The 17797-nt window shown below is 36.9% G+C and overlaps 1 protein-coding gene across 5 annotated transcripts in view; it reads right to left on the reverse strand.

The window, feature by feature from the left end:
- LOC132556597 (rho guanine nucleotide exchange factor 11-like) overlaps window positions 1–17797 on the reverse strand; it is a 114953-nt gene that overhangs the window by 54619 nt on the left and 42537 nt on the right. For all 5 annotated transcript variants that reach the window (XM_060221023.1, XM_060221020.1, XM_060221024.1 and 2 more), the window contains exons 6-8: window positions 4411–4541; window positions 1666–1746; window positions 808–939 (exon numbers count right to left, since the gene is read on the reverse strand). In XM_060221023.1, the coding sequence (XP_060077006.1) occupies window positions 808–939; window positions 1666–1746; window positions 4411–4541 (344 nt within the window). The remainder of the gene's footprint in view (window positions 1–807; window positions 940–1665; window positions 1747–4410; window positions 4542–17797) is intronic.

The following is a 17797-nucleotide window of genomic DNA, read 5'->3' on the forward strand; positions in this document are numbered from 1 at the left end:
ATCAACAATATCAACATGTGTCAACATCAACAGTGTCAACATATGTCAACATCAACAATGTCAACACGTGTCAACATCAACAATGTCACATCTTCATCAACAATATCAACATGTGTAAAGGTCAACATGTCAACATCAAAAAGGTCAACATGTCAACACCAAAAAGGTCAACATGTGTCAACATCAACAATGTCAACATGAGTCAACATAATCATCAACAATGTCAACACCTTCATCAACAATGTCCACATGTGTCAACATCAGCAATATCAACATCAACAATGTCTACATGTCAACATCAACATGTGTCAACATCAACAATGTCAACATCAACACATGTCAACATGTGTCAACATCAACAGTGTCAACATATGTCAACATCAACAATGTCAACAATGTCAACATCAACATGTGTCAACATCAACAATGTCAACATCAACAGTGCCAACACGTGTCAACATCAGCAATGTCAAAATCAAGTGTCAACATGTGTCAACATCAACAGTGTCAACATCAACAATGTCAACATATGTCAACATCAACAGTGTCAACATGTGTCAACATCAACAGTGTCAACATGTGTCAACATCAACAATGTCAACATATGTCAACATCAACAATATCAACATGTGTCAACATCAAAAAGGTCAACACATGTCAACATCAACAATGTCAACACATTCATCAACAGTGTCAACATGTGTCAACATCAACAATGTCAACATGTATCAAACTCAGCCATGTCAACATGTGTTCATACTATAAGTTATGATTACTGTGACCTGTAAACCTAACTTGTCAACCTACACTGTAATCTGGTGGTAGCGTTGATGCTAACGCCTCAAGTTGGTCCCTCAGTGTTTTCACCGTTTTTTCCTTTTCTAACAGTTGTGCGTGGGACTTTTCTGTTGGGTATTTTTGGTATCCCTTTTTAAATTTCTAAATAAGAAAAAAGTTACATGATAATTACACTTTACAACTTAAGAATATTGTTTGTCACACACTTGTTATTGCATCCCATAAACCTTAAGCATGTCAAATTTTAAGCTTGTGTTATCATTTCTTTTGTTCATGAGATAAAGTCAGTTGCTAACAGCAAAATTGTAATACTGTATTTGGGATACCTTTGCCTCAGTTCAACTTTCACCTTTTTCCAAACAGGACAAGATGGTAAAGATTGATATTAATGTTTGAATGATTGTTTGTATACATTCAAGGTAAATTGAACACTGAGAAAAAATTATCAATATTATCAGAGAGCGAAAGAAATCCTGGGCAAATATTTCCCATCACAGTACATGAAATATAACACATGCTTGTTTTTTGCTTGGCTTTTCAAAGCAGAAAACTGCCTAACTTTGAAACAAAGATGGCAGATCATGAATCAGTTTATTAGATTTAATCAAGTAAATTATAATTTGATAAAGAATATAATAACATTCTGCATTCTAAACTCGACAGAAAGAATCCAAATCTAAAGAACAGTATATATAAGTAATTGGAAGGTCTTGGGAGACAGATGGAATCAGAAAGATTTTCACGATAATCATAAAGAGAGGAAGATGTACTATATACAGAGATCAGAGGTAATTAATATGCCCTGATTTTTTTCAGTCAATGAAATTTTGAGTGGTGTTTCCACACTGGTGTTTTACATATACAAACCTCTAGTTCTTCTACTGCTAGCTCATAATATTTATTTAATTCCAGCACCTTGGACTGTTTCAACTCCCAGCTTTTGTGCGCCTACAAAAGCAAAGCCACATCCAGTCAAATACTGGAGAGAGCTGACCTAAACTACACTGGCCCTAGTCAAACACTACTCTCTTTATACTCTAGTTTTATATCTAGTCACACCCAGTTAAATACTGGGCACAGTCATATATCTAGTCACACCCAGTTAAATACTGGGCACAGTCATATATCTAGTCACACCCAGTTAAATACTGGGCAGTCATATATCTAGTCACACCCAGTTAAATACTGGGCACAGTCATATCTAGTCACACCTGATCAAATACTAGTGACAGTTTTAATCTTGTCACATCCAGTCAATTACTGGTGAGTCTTATATCTAGTAACACCTGGTCAAATACTGGTCACAGTCATATATCTAGTCACACCCAGTCAATTACTGGTGAGTCTTATATCTAGTCACACCCAGTTAAATACTGGGCACAGTCATATATCTAGTCACACCCAGTTAAAAACTGGGCACGGTAATATATCTAGTCACACCCAGTTAAATACTGGGAACAGTCATATATCTAGTCACACCCAGTTAAATACTGGGCACAGTCATATATCTAGTCACACCTGATCAAATACTAGTGACAGTTTTAATCTTGTCACATCCAGTCAATTACTGGTGAGTCTTATATCTAGTCACACCTGGTCAAATACTGGTCACAGTCACATATCTAGTCACACCCAGTCAATTACTGGTGAGTCTTATATCTAGTCATACCCAGTCAAATACTGGTGACAGTCTTATATCTAGTCACACCCAGTCAAATACTGGTGACAGTGTCATACCCAGTCAATTAGTTTATATCTAGTCACACCCATCTGGTGAGTCACTAGTCACACCCAGTCAATTACTGGTAGTCATACCCAGTCAAATACTGGTGACAGTCTTATATCTAGTCACACCTGGTGACAGTCTTATATCTAGTCAATTACTGGTGAGTCTTATATCTAGTCATACCCAGTCAAATACTGGTGACAGTCTTATATCTAGTCACACCCAGTCAAATACTGGTGACAGTCTTATATCTAGTCATACCCAGTCAATTACTGGTGAGTCTTATATCTAGTCATACCCAGTCAAATACTGGTGACAGTCTTATATCTAGTCATACCCAGTCAAATACTGGTGACAGTCTTATATCTAGTCATACCCAGTCAATTACTGGTGAGTCTTATATCTAGTCACACCCAGTCAATTACTGGTGAGTCTTATATCTAGTCACACCCAGTCAAATACTGGTGACAGTCTTATATCTAGTCACACCCAGTTAAATACTGGTGACAGTCTTATATCTAGTCACACCCAGTTAAATACTGGTCACAGTCACATATCTAGTCATACCCAGTTAAATACTGGTGAGTCTTATATCTAGTCACACCTAGTTAAATACTGGTGAGTCTTATATCTAGTCACACCCAGTTAAATACTGAAGACAGTCTTATATCTAGTCACACCCAGTTAAATACTGGAGACAGTCTTATATCTAGTCACACCCATTTAAATACTGGTGACAGTCTTATATCTAGTCACACCCAGTCAAATACTGGTGACAGTCTTATATCTAGTCACACCCAGTTAAATACTGGTGACAGTCTTATATCTAGTCATACCCAGTCAAATACTGGTGACAGTCACATATCTAGTCACACCCAGTTAAATACTGGAGAAAGTCACATATCTAGTCACACCCAGTTAAATACTGGAGGTTATCTATGCAGATAGATATATCTTTTTTTGGACAGAATTTTTTTTAACATCAGCAAAGTACATAGCAAAGCATGCAAGTGTGTAATATGTTATTTGGAGAAATATCAGGCACAAAGATTAATATCAGAAAGAATGTACCCAAGTCGGCACTACAACAGTACAAAACCATTACAGTAATGTTAAAAACGAGGAAATACATTGATCAGGTCACATATAGTAATATCATTATTGTTATTCAGAAACCTTTCTGCAATATTTTGCTTTTTAAAATCATACAAACTTTTCATTAAATATTTGTGACAGCTTGAAAATATTGATCGACTTGTAGTCATGAAAATCATTAATTAAGTTAATACATGAATAACAGAACAGATCAATATTTCATTTTTTATTTTTCATTACAAAAGAAGCTATAAGGTATTACAGTTGTAAATCATCAGGATGATGGAAAGCAAGCAGGGCAGCATCACCCACATATAGAAGTCAGAGAAAGTTTAAACAGTGAGATATTGGCAATGGCACAAAATAGCAGGACACAAATATTGTACTCAGATTCACAGACCAGGGAGGAGAGGCAAGTATTGTACTCAGATTCACAGACCAGGGAGGGGAGGCAAGTATTGTACTCAGATTCACAGGCCAGGGAGGGGAGGCAAGTATTGTACTCAGATTCACAGACCAGGGAGGGGAGGCAAGTATTGTACTCAGATTCACAGACCAGGGAGGGGAGGCAAGTATTGGGGGTGGGGGTGGGGAAGGGGGGGGAGAATACATTGTACTCTCATTGATGAAGTAAGTATTGTACTCACATTGACAGACAAGGGGACAGCCAAAACTTGTACTCATATTGACAGACTTTGGGTCAGTCCATTTTTGTACTTATAATGACAGAATAAGGGGGGGGGGCACCTATTGTACTCTAAATAGTTTGGGGAGACAAATGTTGTACTCACATTGACAGACTGGGGTGCTGAAACTATTTCTTTGGATGGGCCTCTTAAAGTTACCCCTGAGGCTTTATCAGCAGGGGACTGGTTACCACCTGCAGGTTTGTTCAGCAAGGTTAGGGCCACAAAGGATCCCGCTGTAACAGACAAAATTCAGACTTAAATCAACTACTCATTGGTACTTTATAGAGATCTGCCATAATACATATAGTTATAATACAATTTTTTTATATGCATATTTTAAGAAATGAATTTCGTTTTAAACAAGATCAGAACAATTCATATAAGATCTTTAAAATAAACTGCTCAATGTACGATCTTATAAACTTCACATAAGATCTTTTACCAAAATGACACTTCATATAAGATCTTAGATCATAAGTACACTTCACATCAGACTTACACCATAAATACACTTAATATTAGATCTTACATCATAAATACACTTAATATACACTTAATATTAGATCTTACATCATAAATACACTTAATATTAAATCTTACATCAGAAATACACTTAATATTAGAAATACACTTAATATTAGATCTTACATCAGAAATACACTTAATATTAGATCTTACATCATAAATACACTTAATATTAGATCTTACATCAAAAATACACTTAACATCAGATCTTACATCATAAATACACTTAATATTAGATCTTACATCATAAATACACTTAATATTAGATCTTACATCAGAAATTCACTTAATATTAGATCTTACATCATAAATACACTTAATATTAGATCTTACATCAGAAATACACTTAATATTAGATCTTACATCAGAAATACACTTAATATTAGATCTTACATCAGAAATACACTTAATATTAGATCTTACATCAGAAATACACTTAATATTAGATCTTACATCAGAAATACACTTAATATTAGATCTTACATCAGATCTTACATCATAAATACACTTAATATTAGATCTTACATCATAAATACACTTAATATTAGATCTTACATCAGAAATACACTACAATTAAGATTTTATACTACACAGTTCATGAATTATACCTATACTTCTCATGAGATCTGACACAGTCAGTAAACACAACACATGGAGATAACAGGAGGAAGAATTTAAATGTGACATTGCAATTTGTTATCTTAATACCCAAACACTCAGCATTAATCCAATGTACATATACCCCACTGTACACACATACAATGTACATATACCCCACTGTACACACATACAATGTACATATACCCCACTGTACACACATACAATGTACATATACCCCACTGTACACACATACAAGGTACATATACCCCACTGTACACATACAATGTACATATACCCCACTGTACACACATACAATGTACATATACTGTACACATACACATATGTACACACACACATACAATGTACATATACAATGTATATATCCCACTGTACACACATACAATGTACATATACCCCACTGTACACATACAATGTATATATACCCCACTGTACACATACAATGTATATATACCCCACTGTACACATACAATGTACATATATCCCACTGTACACATACAATGTACATATATCCCACTGTACACATACAATGTACATATACCCCACTGTACACATACAATGTATATATACCCCACTGTACACATACAATGTATATATACCCCACTGTACACATACAATGTATATATACCCCACTGTACACATACAATGTATATATACCCCACTGTACACATACAATGTATATATACCCCACTGTACACATACAATGTACATATACCCCACTGTACACATACAATGTATATATACCCCACTGTACACATACAATGTATATATACCCCACTGTACACACATGCAATGTACATATACCCCACTGTACACACATACAATGTACATATATCCCACTGTACACACATACAATGTACATATATCCCACTGTACACATACAATGTATATATACCCCACTGTACACACATACAATGTACATATACCCCACTGTACACATACAATGTACATATACACCACTGTACACATACAATGTACATATAACCCACTGTACACATACAATGTATATATACCCCACTGTACACATACAATGTACATATACCCCACTGTACACATACAATGCTTATACCCCACTGTACACACATACAATGTACATATACCCCACTGTACACATACAATGTACATATATCCCACTGTACACATACAATGTATATATACCCCACTGTACACACATACAATGTACATATACCCCACTGTACACATACAATGTATATATACCCCACTGTACACATACAATGTACATATACACCACTGTACACATACAATGTACATATACCCCACTGTACACATACAATGTACATATATCCCACTGTACACATACAATGTACATATATCCCACTGTACACACATACAAGGTACATATACCCCACTGTACACATACAATGCATATACCCCACAGTACACACATACAATGTACATATACCCCACTGTACATATACAATGTACATATACCCCACTATACACACATACAATTTATATATACCCACACATGTTACAGACCATGTATGTATATTCTACTACTACTACACACAATGCCTGCAACAGGTACAAATACCCTGTTAATTACTTGTTGTGTTGTCAACCATAAAATAGAGGCAATATGGATAAGCATTTTCTTGTTAACATCATAAACAGTAGGACAAGTATACAAATATTCTTAAACTTTATACACACTCCATATCCTCTCCACTCTGGAGTAATATTTAACCTTGTCTATTACTGTCTACAAATAAGGCCAAGCTATCAATTATTGGTTTAATTCCACTGTGCTCATATTCCCTTTTCTATCATTCTCTACTTATTAAGGCCAAGCTAAAAAAAATATTGGTTTATTTCCTTTGAGCCATCAGAGCATAAGCCCCAGGAACACAATATTTGTTTGCATATTACATTACACATTCTACAGTGTGTTGAATATCTTGGAATTATTGGCATGCACACACACACACACACACACAAGGTATATGTCATTTTGAATATAAAAACTTTTTGCCTGTTGACAGACCACTGATGTGTTATTTGAAGAATGTACCAGGAAATCCCTGTTTTTCATGGAGAAAGTTAGTATACAAAGATAATGCTATATATAGACATGATGAGTATATACACCTATGTGTACACTATGATTCAAACTTTAAAACCTATTTTTTCGACAAAAATTTGAAAGCATCTCCCCGACTAAGATGTATACAGCTGTTATTGAGGTCATAAATTTAACAGATTTGGATTTTTCTGTTTATTTAGGTGTAAAGAAGGCTTCAGGCAAAAGGTATGAGTGGGATGAGGAGGGGGGGGCATCTCATAAATCTATTTCAAATATAGTCAGGAACAGACTTACTTAAATGGTATATAGTTTTCTTTTGAATTTTGAAGATTGAAACGGGACACTATCAGTCAGAACCTTTTAGGTAGATTATCTGGACCATAACCTTCCCAGCAGGTCATCACCTCCTTTTTTCTATATAAGTGATATATACACTAGAAATCATGATATATCCTGCTTTATTTCTCAATCAAATACCAATAGTTTTTTTTTCCTTCATACAATTTCATTCATTACACAATAAGAAACTTGCCAAGCAACAAAACCCGAAACCAATTCCCTAAGACAGTCTTCTGAATTCCCCTCTCCCTACCCACACACAAACACAGGATGCCCAACCCAAAATACAAGGGGTTTCCCTTCACAAATATATATGGTGACAAATTCCTGAATTATAGGGCTGCTGTCTCTAATCCAAACACTAAAGAGTAAACCCCAGCAAAGATAGACTTTTGAAAGTGTCCATCACATACCTCATACTATATATAGATAAGACTTCTCAACAAGTACTGTGAACTTAAGTACCACATGTATACACCATCCAGATATTGCCTCCTCAGTGCAGCAGGGTCTGACTAGATAAACATGTTGACAATCTCAAAAGTCAACAGAACATGTATACCACAGAGACAGGGGTAGATGGCTGGATAGGTGTTAAAGACATGTATCACAGAGACAGGGGTAGTAGCTGGATAGGTGTTAAAGTCATGTGTCACAGAGACAGGTATTAAAGTCATGTGTCACAGAGACAGGTGTTAAAGTCATGTGTCACAGAGACAGGGGTAAATGACTGGTATCAACATGTGTCACTGAGACAGGGGTAAATGGCTTGATTGGTTTTCACATGTGTCACTGAGACAGGGGTAGATGACTAGATAGATGGTAACATGTGTCACAGGGACAGAGGTGTTAAGACCATGGTCACATTTTAATCTTATCAAGCTACTGAAAACTATTTGGGGTGTAATATCCCAATACTGCACAGGTAATCTCATCACACATGTATCAGGTTCTCACATCTCACAGGCAACAATATCTCACAGCCACTCATATCTCCCTCGTACTCACATCTCACAGGTACACACATCTCACAGGCAACAACATCTCACAGCTACTCATATCTCCCTCGTACTCACATCTCACAGGTACTCACATCTCACAGGCAACAATATCTCACAGCTACCCATATCTCCCTCATACTCACATCTCACAGGTACACACATCTCACAGGCAACAACATCTCACAGCTACCCATATCTCCCTCATACTCACATCTCACAGGTACACACATCTCACAGGCAACAACATCTCACAGCTACTCATATCTCCCTCATACTCACATCTCACAGGTACACACATCTCACAGGCAACAATATCTCACAGCTACTCATATCTCCCTCGTACTCACATCTCACAGGTACTCACATCTCACAGGCAACAACATCTCACAGCTACCCATATCTCCCTCATACTAGCATCTCACAGGTACTCACATCTTACAGGTACTCACATCTTACAGGTACTCACATCTTACAGGTACCCACATCTGCCTTACAACTCACAGGTAGTCACATCTGTCCCAACATCAAACTGGTACATATATTTCACAGGTACTCACATCTTACAGGTACCTATGTTTTTACTACCTAAATGAATGCCATACAATATAATTAAAACCAAGCAAGATTTTTTGTACATCTGAGTTTCAATTGAAAGCAGAATTATATATCAGAGCTTGCAACCCCATGACCCTGTGGCCTTATCATAGTCAGACCAGGACAACTCCCTGTATCAACATCCTACACATCCTGGCACACAATTCACTTCCTACATCATATCTGAGATCATCCATTTTTATCACCTCTGAAGTACAACTCATCGAACTTCAAAACTTTCAAATATTTCACAGGAAGAGATTTGTATACATAATGTACAGCTGTGTATACATAATGTACAGGTGTGTATATATACAGGTATGTATACATAATATACAGGTATGTTTAAAATAATATACAGGTGTGTATACATAATAAACAGGTATGTTTACAATAATACACAGGTGTGTATACATAATGTACAGGTGTGTGTACATAATGTACAGGTGTGTATACATAATGTACAGGTATGTTTACAATAATAAACAGGTGTGTATATACATAATGTACAGGTGTGTGTACATAATATACAGGTGGGTATACATAATGTACAGGTGTGTATACATAATATACAGGTGTGTATACATTACATACAGGTGTGTATACAAAATATACAGGTGTGTATACATTATCGACAGGTGTGTATACATAATATACAGGCGTGTTTACATAACATACAGGTGTGTATACATTATATACAGGTGTGTATACAGTATATACAGGTTTGTATATATATTACATAGCTGTCAATACACAACACACAGGTGTATACATATTACACAGATGTGTACAACATATCACACAAATGTGAATACATAATACACAGGTGTGTATCACTAAACATAAAAATATGTATGTTACTGAATTCCGAATACAAAGGTACAATATATCAATATGTATACAAAATTTTGTAACACACTTATATACACCTGACAGATAACATATACATAATTCTGATAACAAAGCATAAAACAGATCCAATGTCCATCTATAATCCCAGCTGAGATTCGCAGCTTTCAACACAGGAAACATTTCCCGTGTTATACATTCCACAATAATCCAGGCATATTTGAGAATTTCCATATAAATACAATCCATAGTAGAACCCCTTGTTGTGGAGTGGGCAGGCCTGACAGACATTTAGGTACCTTAATCATTAAAATGGTGCCTTGTCCGGACAGAATGAGCTGGTTGTACACGGCAGAACTCAACTTCCCTAAGGTCCAACAACAGCATGTACAATGCACTAGTATGTAACATCAGCCTATCTCACGCCTTGTTAACTTTCATACCTGAGTGCCGCTGCTTTCTCAGGTGTAACTCTGGTTCCTGTGTGGTTACGACTTTTTCAGGTCTGTACGTGGCTAGCCCGATATGTAAATGTACATACAAGGATGACGGTACATGCAGTGTGTGTGTATATAGAACCTGATAACATGTTTATTGCGGCCATATATTGCCACTCACCTGAACAGGTAGATACAGGTAACTTCTTACACAATCTCACCTGTGTGTCCTGCCCACATCACAATCTATCAGAGTATCTTATCTACAGACAATTACCTGTACAACACTATAGCTCAGCCATCATAACCAGTGTAACACTCGTCCCAAACCTCATCACTCACATATTTCTTTAATTGCTCTAGAAATTATTTTGGGGGGAATATTTCAATGACAATACAAACATATTGTTCATATATGCTAAGACCTGGGTTCTCAATAAATATTTATACAGGAAAGCTTACAGGTATATGGATGTAAACCTTCGATAAGGAAATAAATATGATAACAAACAGTCCTGGCAGGCAGGAAACCATAATAAAATTATACACAAAATATTGTTCAAGGTCATCTGCCTAATTGCGATAGATTTTTTTTTTTTTCATTTCTTAAATATTTAGCATCTAAAGGGAGATAACAAAGAAAACACACTGTATGAACCATTGTTTAATGTATGAGGACTAGCTGCCGCAATCTTTTAAAATTTGGAGGGCACCACTGCATAGGGCAATATTTTGTCTGAAAAATCAGTAGGTATGAAATTTTTCACATCTCCATACATCTCCAATCAAAATTCACCCCATCATATCTTCTTCACTGAAGAATTACTTTTTTTTTTTGGCAGTGTGCACAATAAATGTGTGGTGTGAATTTTACATACAAAAAGTTTCTGTATAATGTATGTGTGATAAGTTGAGCACGTGTTGAAACTTCTGTCTGACAAAGTCTTTCCCCTAAGTAATACATGTATTTGTCCATGATACGTTGTACATACTTGTATACACAGGCTAGATAGGAATGCTCTGGTTTACACCTGTCAGACCTCACTTCCTCAACAGTTGCAGCACAGTTGCATTAGGAACTTGTAATTATAGAAACTTCTCAGCCTTTATAACAGTGCTGCTACTTACAATCCAGACCTCTAGCGCTACTTACTACCCAAATCTTTACAGAAATATCAAATCATTGGTATAAGGAAAATGTAAGAATGAAATGTGAGATCCCTAAGAGATCTTGGCATCTACCATCAGATCACCTTCCCATTGTCTATATCTATTTGTACGTATTGTTCATACAGTCAATAGTGGATTCATGTTATAGATACATATGTTCATTGAGAATAGTTATAAAAATACTATGTTTTACTTCCTATGTATAGAGGCAGGGTTAGTGTACCTGGCCATCTGCATCATGTGATTGTTTCAGTCACCATGATGTACACCATAGTGTTGTGCTGGTGTATGTCATTGTGCTGGTGTATGTGTGTTGTACTGGTGTATGTGCTGCACTGAGTTGTGTTGTACTCGGGTGTGTGTTGTACCAGGGTGTGTGTTGTACTGGGTGTGTCCTGTACTTGGATGTGTGCTGTACTGGGGTGTGTTGTACTGGGATGTGTGCTGTACTAGGGTGTGTGCTGTACTAGGGTATGTGCTGTACTGGGGTATGTCCTGTACTTGGATGTGTGCTGTACTGGGGTGTGTTGTACTGGGATGTGTGCTGTACTAGGGTATGTGCTGTACTATGGTATGTGCTGTACTGGGGTGTGTGTTGTACTGGGGTGTGTGTTGTACATGGGTGTATGTTGTACTGGGGTGTGTCCTGTACATGGGTGTGTGTTGTACTGGGGTGTGTCCTGTACATGGGTGTGTGCTGAACTGGGGTGTGTCCTGTACTTGGGTTTGTCCTGTACATGGGTGTGTGTTGGACTGGGGTGTGTCCTGTACTTTGGTGTGTGCTGTACTGGGATGTGTGTTGTACTGGGGTGTGTGCTGTACTGGGGTGTGTCCTGTACTGGGGTGTGTCCTGTACATGGGTGTGTGCTGAACTTGGGTGTGTCCTGTACATGGGTGTGTCCTGTACATGGGTGTGTCCTGTACAACGATGTGTGCTGAACTGGGGTGTGCTCCGTAGCAGGGTGTTTTCGATGTACTGGTCTGTTTTACACACTAGTGTGTTATGTTCATGGTGTATATGGTATAATGGACAGGCCATACATCACTACTGAAGAGGAGATGATCTGCTAGTGGAGTTTATATACCCTACATCTAACAGACTACTCAGATGTCGTTGCCATGGCAACTTCAGCATCTTCACAACCAATCTGCCCTTCAAACATTAGAATATAAACAAGCTTCCACTGGCATGTGGAGCACACAGGAGCTGGTCAAACCATGTTATATATCTGTAGAAATGTTGGTGTACTATACTGGTGTTGAAAGATTCAACACAATGTTTTGAGCGTTTATGTTAATATGATCGCAAATCAATTACCTCCATATTACATGAATGCAGCTTGTGTTTCATTCACTTTGCTGGCTTGTATTTTAAACATTACTTCAATCACTAATTATATACATTTTCTATGTGTTGTTACTAGCTGTGATTTAAATAACTACACCATTCCAAAACATTTAAACATGGGTGTCTGTATCAGCCAAATATCATGTTCAAAAACAAAAGTGTGAAAGAAGGGAGGAGAAATATCATCGTGACACAGATTTTGAAAAACATCATGGTGACACAAATTTTGAGAAACATTATGGTGACACAGATTTTGAGAAACATCATGGTGACACAGATTTTGAGAAACATTAAGGTGACACAGATTTTGAGAAACATCATGGTGACATAGATTTTAAGAAACAAAATGGTGACACAGACTATGCGAGTTTAACACAAAACAGCAAAAGATGGTTGATATTATGTATACATTCCTTAAATGGTTAAAGATAATCCTTTTAACAGCTGAAAAGTATCTAAGACAATATAGACAGGTGTTCTCAGTATAGCCAGAAACAGATGTTCTCAGTAACAGTCATCAACAAGTGTTCTCAATAATAGTCATCAACAGGTGTTCTCAGTAAGTCATCAACAGGTGTTCTCAGTAACTGTCATCAACAAGTGTTCTCAGTAACAATCATCAACAGGTGTTCTCAGTAACTGTCATCAACAAGTGTTCTCAGTAACAGTCATCAACTGGTGTTCTCAGTAACAGCCATCAACAGGTGTTCTTAGTAACTGTCATCAACAGGTGTTCTCAGTAACAGTCATCAACAAGTGTTCTCAATAATAGTCATCAACAGGTGTTCTCCGTAACTGTCATCAACAAGTGTTCTCAGTAACAGTCATCAACAAGTGTTCTCAGTAACAGTCATCAACAAGTGTTCTCAGTAACAGTCATCAACAGGTGTTCTCAGTAACAGTCATCAACAAGTGTTCTCAGTAACTGTCATCAACAAGTGTTCTCAGTAACAGTCATCAATAGGTGTTCTCAGTAACAGTCATCAACAAGTGTTCTCAGTAATAGTCATCAACAAGTGTTCTCAGTAACAGTCATCAACAGGTGTTCTCAGGAACAGTCATCAACAGGTGTTTTCAGTAACAGCCATCAACAAGTGTTCTCAGTATCAGTCATCAACAGGTGTTCTCAGTATCAGCCATCAACAAGTGTTCTCAGTAACAATCATCAACAGGTGTTTTCAGTAACAGCCATCAACAAGTGTTCTCAGTATCAGCCATCAACAAGTGTTCTCAGTATCAGCCATCAACAAGTGTTCTCAGTAACAGTCATCAACAGGTGTTCTCAGTAACAGTCATCAACAAGTGTTCACAGTAATAGTCATCAACAAGTGTTCTCAGTTACAGTCATCAACAGGTGTTCTCAGTAACAGTCATCAACAGGTGTTCTCAGTAACTGTCATCAACAAGTGATCTCAGTAACAGTCATCAACAGGTGTTCTCAAGAACAGTCATCAACAGGTGTTCTCAGTAACAGTCATCAACAAGTGTTCTCAGTATCAGTCATCAACAGGTGTTCTCAGGAACAGTCATCAACAGGTGTTTTCAGTATCAGCCATCAACAAGTGTTCTCAGTAACTGTCATCAACAAGTGTTCTCAGTAACAGTCATCAACAGGTGTTCTCAGTAACAGTCATCAACAAGTGTTCTCAGTAACAGTCATCAACAGGTGTTCTCAGTAACAGTCATCAACAAGTGTTCTCAGTAACAGTCATCAACAAGTGTTCTCAGTAATTGTCATCAACAGGTGTTCTCAGTATCAGCCATCAACAAGTGTTCTCAGTAACAGTCATCAACAGGTGTTTTGATAGTTGCCATTGAAAATGACACCTTTTACTTCCTGATTAAGAACATCAGTGTTGTATCATTAGTATGTCAGTGCTATCATGTCTCACTGGTGTAGTGTTGTAGACTGGAACTGTTACCATCATTCAGACTATACTACAGGAGGATATTAAAGCGCCTAGACAATCAACTAACCACACAATTATGTGTGATCCAAACCAAATCTACAAACATTACAATCAATAACAGAGGTAGATATTAATTCTCTGGTAATCAAGTACGCCAAGCCTTGCTCCTCCCACCAATACCACGACATGTCTTCCTTAGTTCTCCGTCTTTGATATATGAGAGTGATGTAGCCACACAGAATACTACACAGAATTTATGTTAAACAATTATGAAAGAAGTTTGATCAACTTAACATATCATTCACTTCTATTGGCCCTTAGGTGATTCCACTTCCAATATGTGAGGTGAATCCAAAACAAAATTGTGAGGGTGATTCCACCATGAATATATAGGGGTGATTCAACTATAAACATGTGAGGTTGATTCACAATAAACATGTAAGGGTGATTCCACAATTAACATGTGAGGGTGATTCCACAATCAACATGTGAGGGTGATTCCACAATTAACCTGTGAGAGTGATTCCACAATTAACATGTGAGGGTGATTCCACAATCAACATGTCAGGGTGATTCCACAATTAACATGTGAGAGTGACTCCATAATTAACATGTGAGTGTGATTCCACAATTAACATGTCAAAGTGATTCCACAATTAACATGTGAGAGTGATTCCACAATTAACTTGTGAGGGTGATTCCACAGTAACCATGTGAGGGTGATTCCACAATTAACATGTGAGGGTGATTCTACTATGAGCATGTCAGGGTGATTCCACAATTAACATGTCAAAGTGATTCCACAATTAACATGTGAGAGTGATTCCACAATTAACTTGTGAGGGTGATTCCACAGTAACCATGTGAGGGTGATTCCACAATTAACATGTCAGGGTGATTCTACTATGAACATGTAGGATCATTCCACTGAACACACAGGTGTATAGTGTTTTGATGGCTTCGCCTAGCTCAACTCTCCAAATATATCTTATTTATCTCTGTTGTTCATCTTAATTCAACAATTCTGTCTTCTATAAATAGGTGGCCTGCACCACCAGCTCTGTATGCTGAATGGCAGGCTTTTTTGAAAATTGTAGATTTGAAACTGAAATTTTAGCGTAACAACTAAACCTTAGTAAACATTCCATCTCATTCCCACACGTAACAACAATAAACCCAAATCGACATTCCAAACTGAAGACCTTATTATTGACTTGTTTTCATGAATGCCTCTTACCAGACAATAAGGACAGTATAAATTTCATTTCTGATTTTTTGCCAACACCTCAAACTCAGAACCATCAAATATGTCAACTCACAATCTCTAAAGCTAAGAACCATCAAACATATCTACACAATCTCTAAAGCTAAGAACTACCAATCATGTCTACACAATCTCTAAAGCTAAGAACCATCAAACATGTCCACACACAATCTCTAAAGCTAAGAACCATCAAACATGTCAACACACAATCTCTAAAGCTAAGAACCATCAAACATGTCAACACACAATCTCTAAAGCTAAGAAACATCAAACATGTCTACACAACCTCTAAAGCTAAGAACTACCAAACATGTCAACACACAATCTCTAAAGCTAAGAAACATCAAACATGTCTACACACAATCTCTAAAGTTAAAACCAACAAACTTATGACTTCCATTACTAAACTTTTGAACTTTCTCTTAAGAATTATAGATTATGAAGATCAGTTCTGAAGTTCAGAACCTCAGAAGTAGTAGCTGTATAGGAAATGACCCCTTGACCATTTTGTTATTAGCTCTCTACATTAATGGTCCATCTGCTCTTTAAGACCATCTGTCACCAGATGTCAAGAAATCTATGGACTTCTATATCTAATACAGGTATATATCTGCCAGCTAGTAATTAGCTCTGGTGTTATCCAAGACTAAAATCAAAATGTCTTGTAACCAGTACACATAACACATTGTCTATATAACACCCATCAATAACATAACATCCTGTAAACAGTACACATAACACAGTGTCTATACAACACCCATCAATAACATCCTGTAACCAGTACACATAACATAGTGTCTATATAACACCCATCAATAACATCCTGTAACCAGTACACATAACATAGTGTCTATATAACACCCATCAATAACATCCTGTAACCAGTACACATAACATAGTGTCTATATAACACCCATCAATAACATCCTGTAACCAGTACACATAACATAGTGTCTATATAACAGTGTCTATATAACACCCATCAATAACATCCTGTAACCAGTACACATAACATATTGTCTATATAACACCCATCAATAACATCCTGTAACCAGTACACATAACATAGTGTCTATATAACACCCATCAATAACATCCTGTAACCAGTACACATAACATAGTGTCTATATAACACCCATCAATAACATCCTGTAACCAGTACACATAACATAGTGTCTATATAACACCCATCAATAACATCCTGTAACCAGTACACATAACATAGTGTCTATATAACAGTGTCTATGTAACACCCATCAATAACATCCTGTAACCAGTACACATAACATATTGTCTATATAACACCCATCAATAACATCCTGTAACCAGTACACATAACATAGTGTCTATATAACACCCATCAATAACATCCTGTAACCAGTACACATAA

Source organism: Ylistrum balloti, unplaced genomic scaffold, assembly GCF_031769215.1.
Source record: "Ylistrum balloti isolate Yb309-2 unplaced genomic scaffold, AGI_CSIRO_Ybal_v1 Utg370580, whole genome shotgun sequence".
In the NCBI taxonomy this organism is placed as follows: domain Eukaryota; kingdom Metazoa; phylum Mollusca; class Bivalvia; order Pectinida; family Pectinidae; genus Ylistrum; species Ylistrum balloti.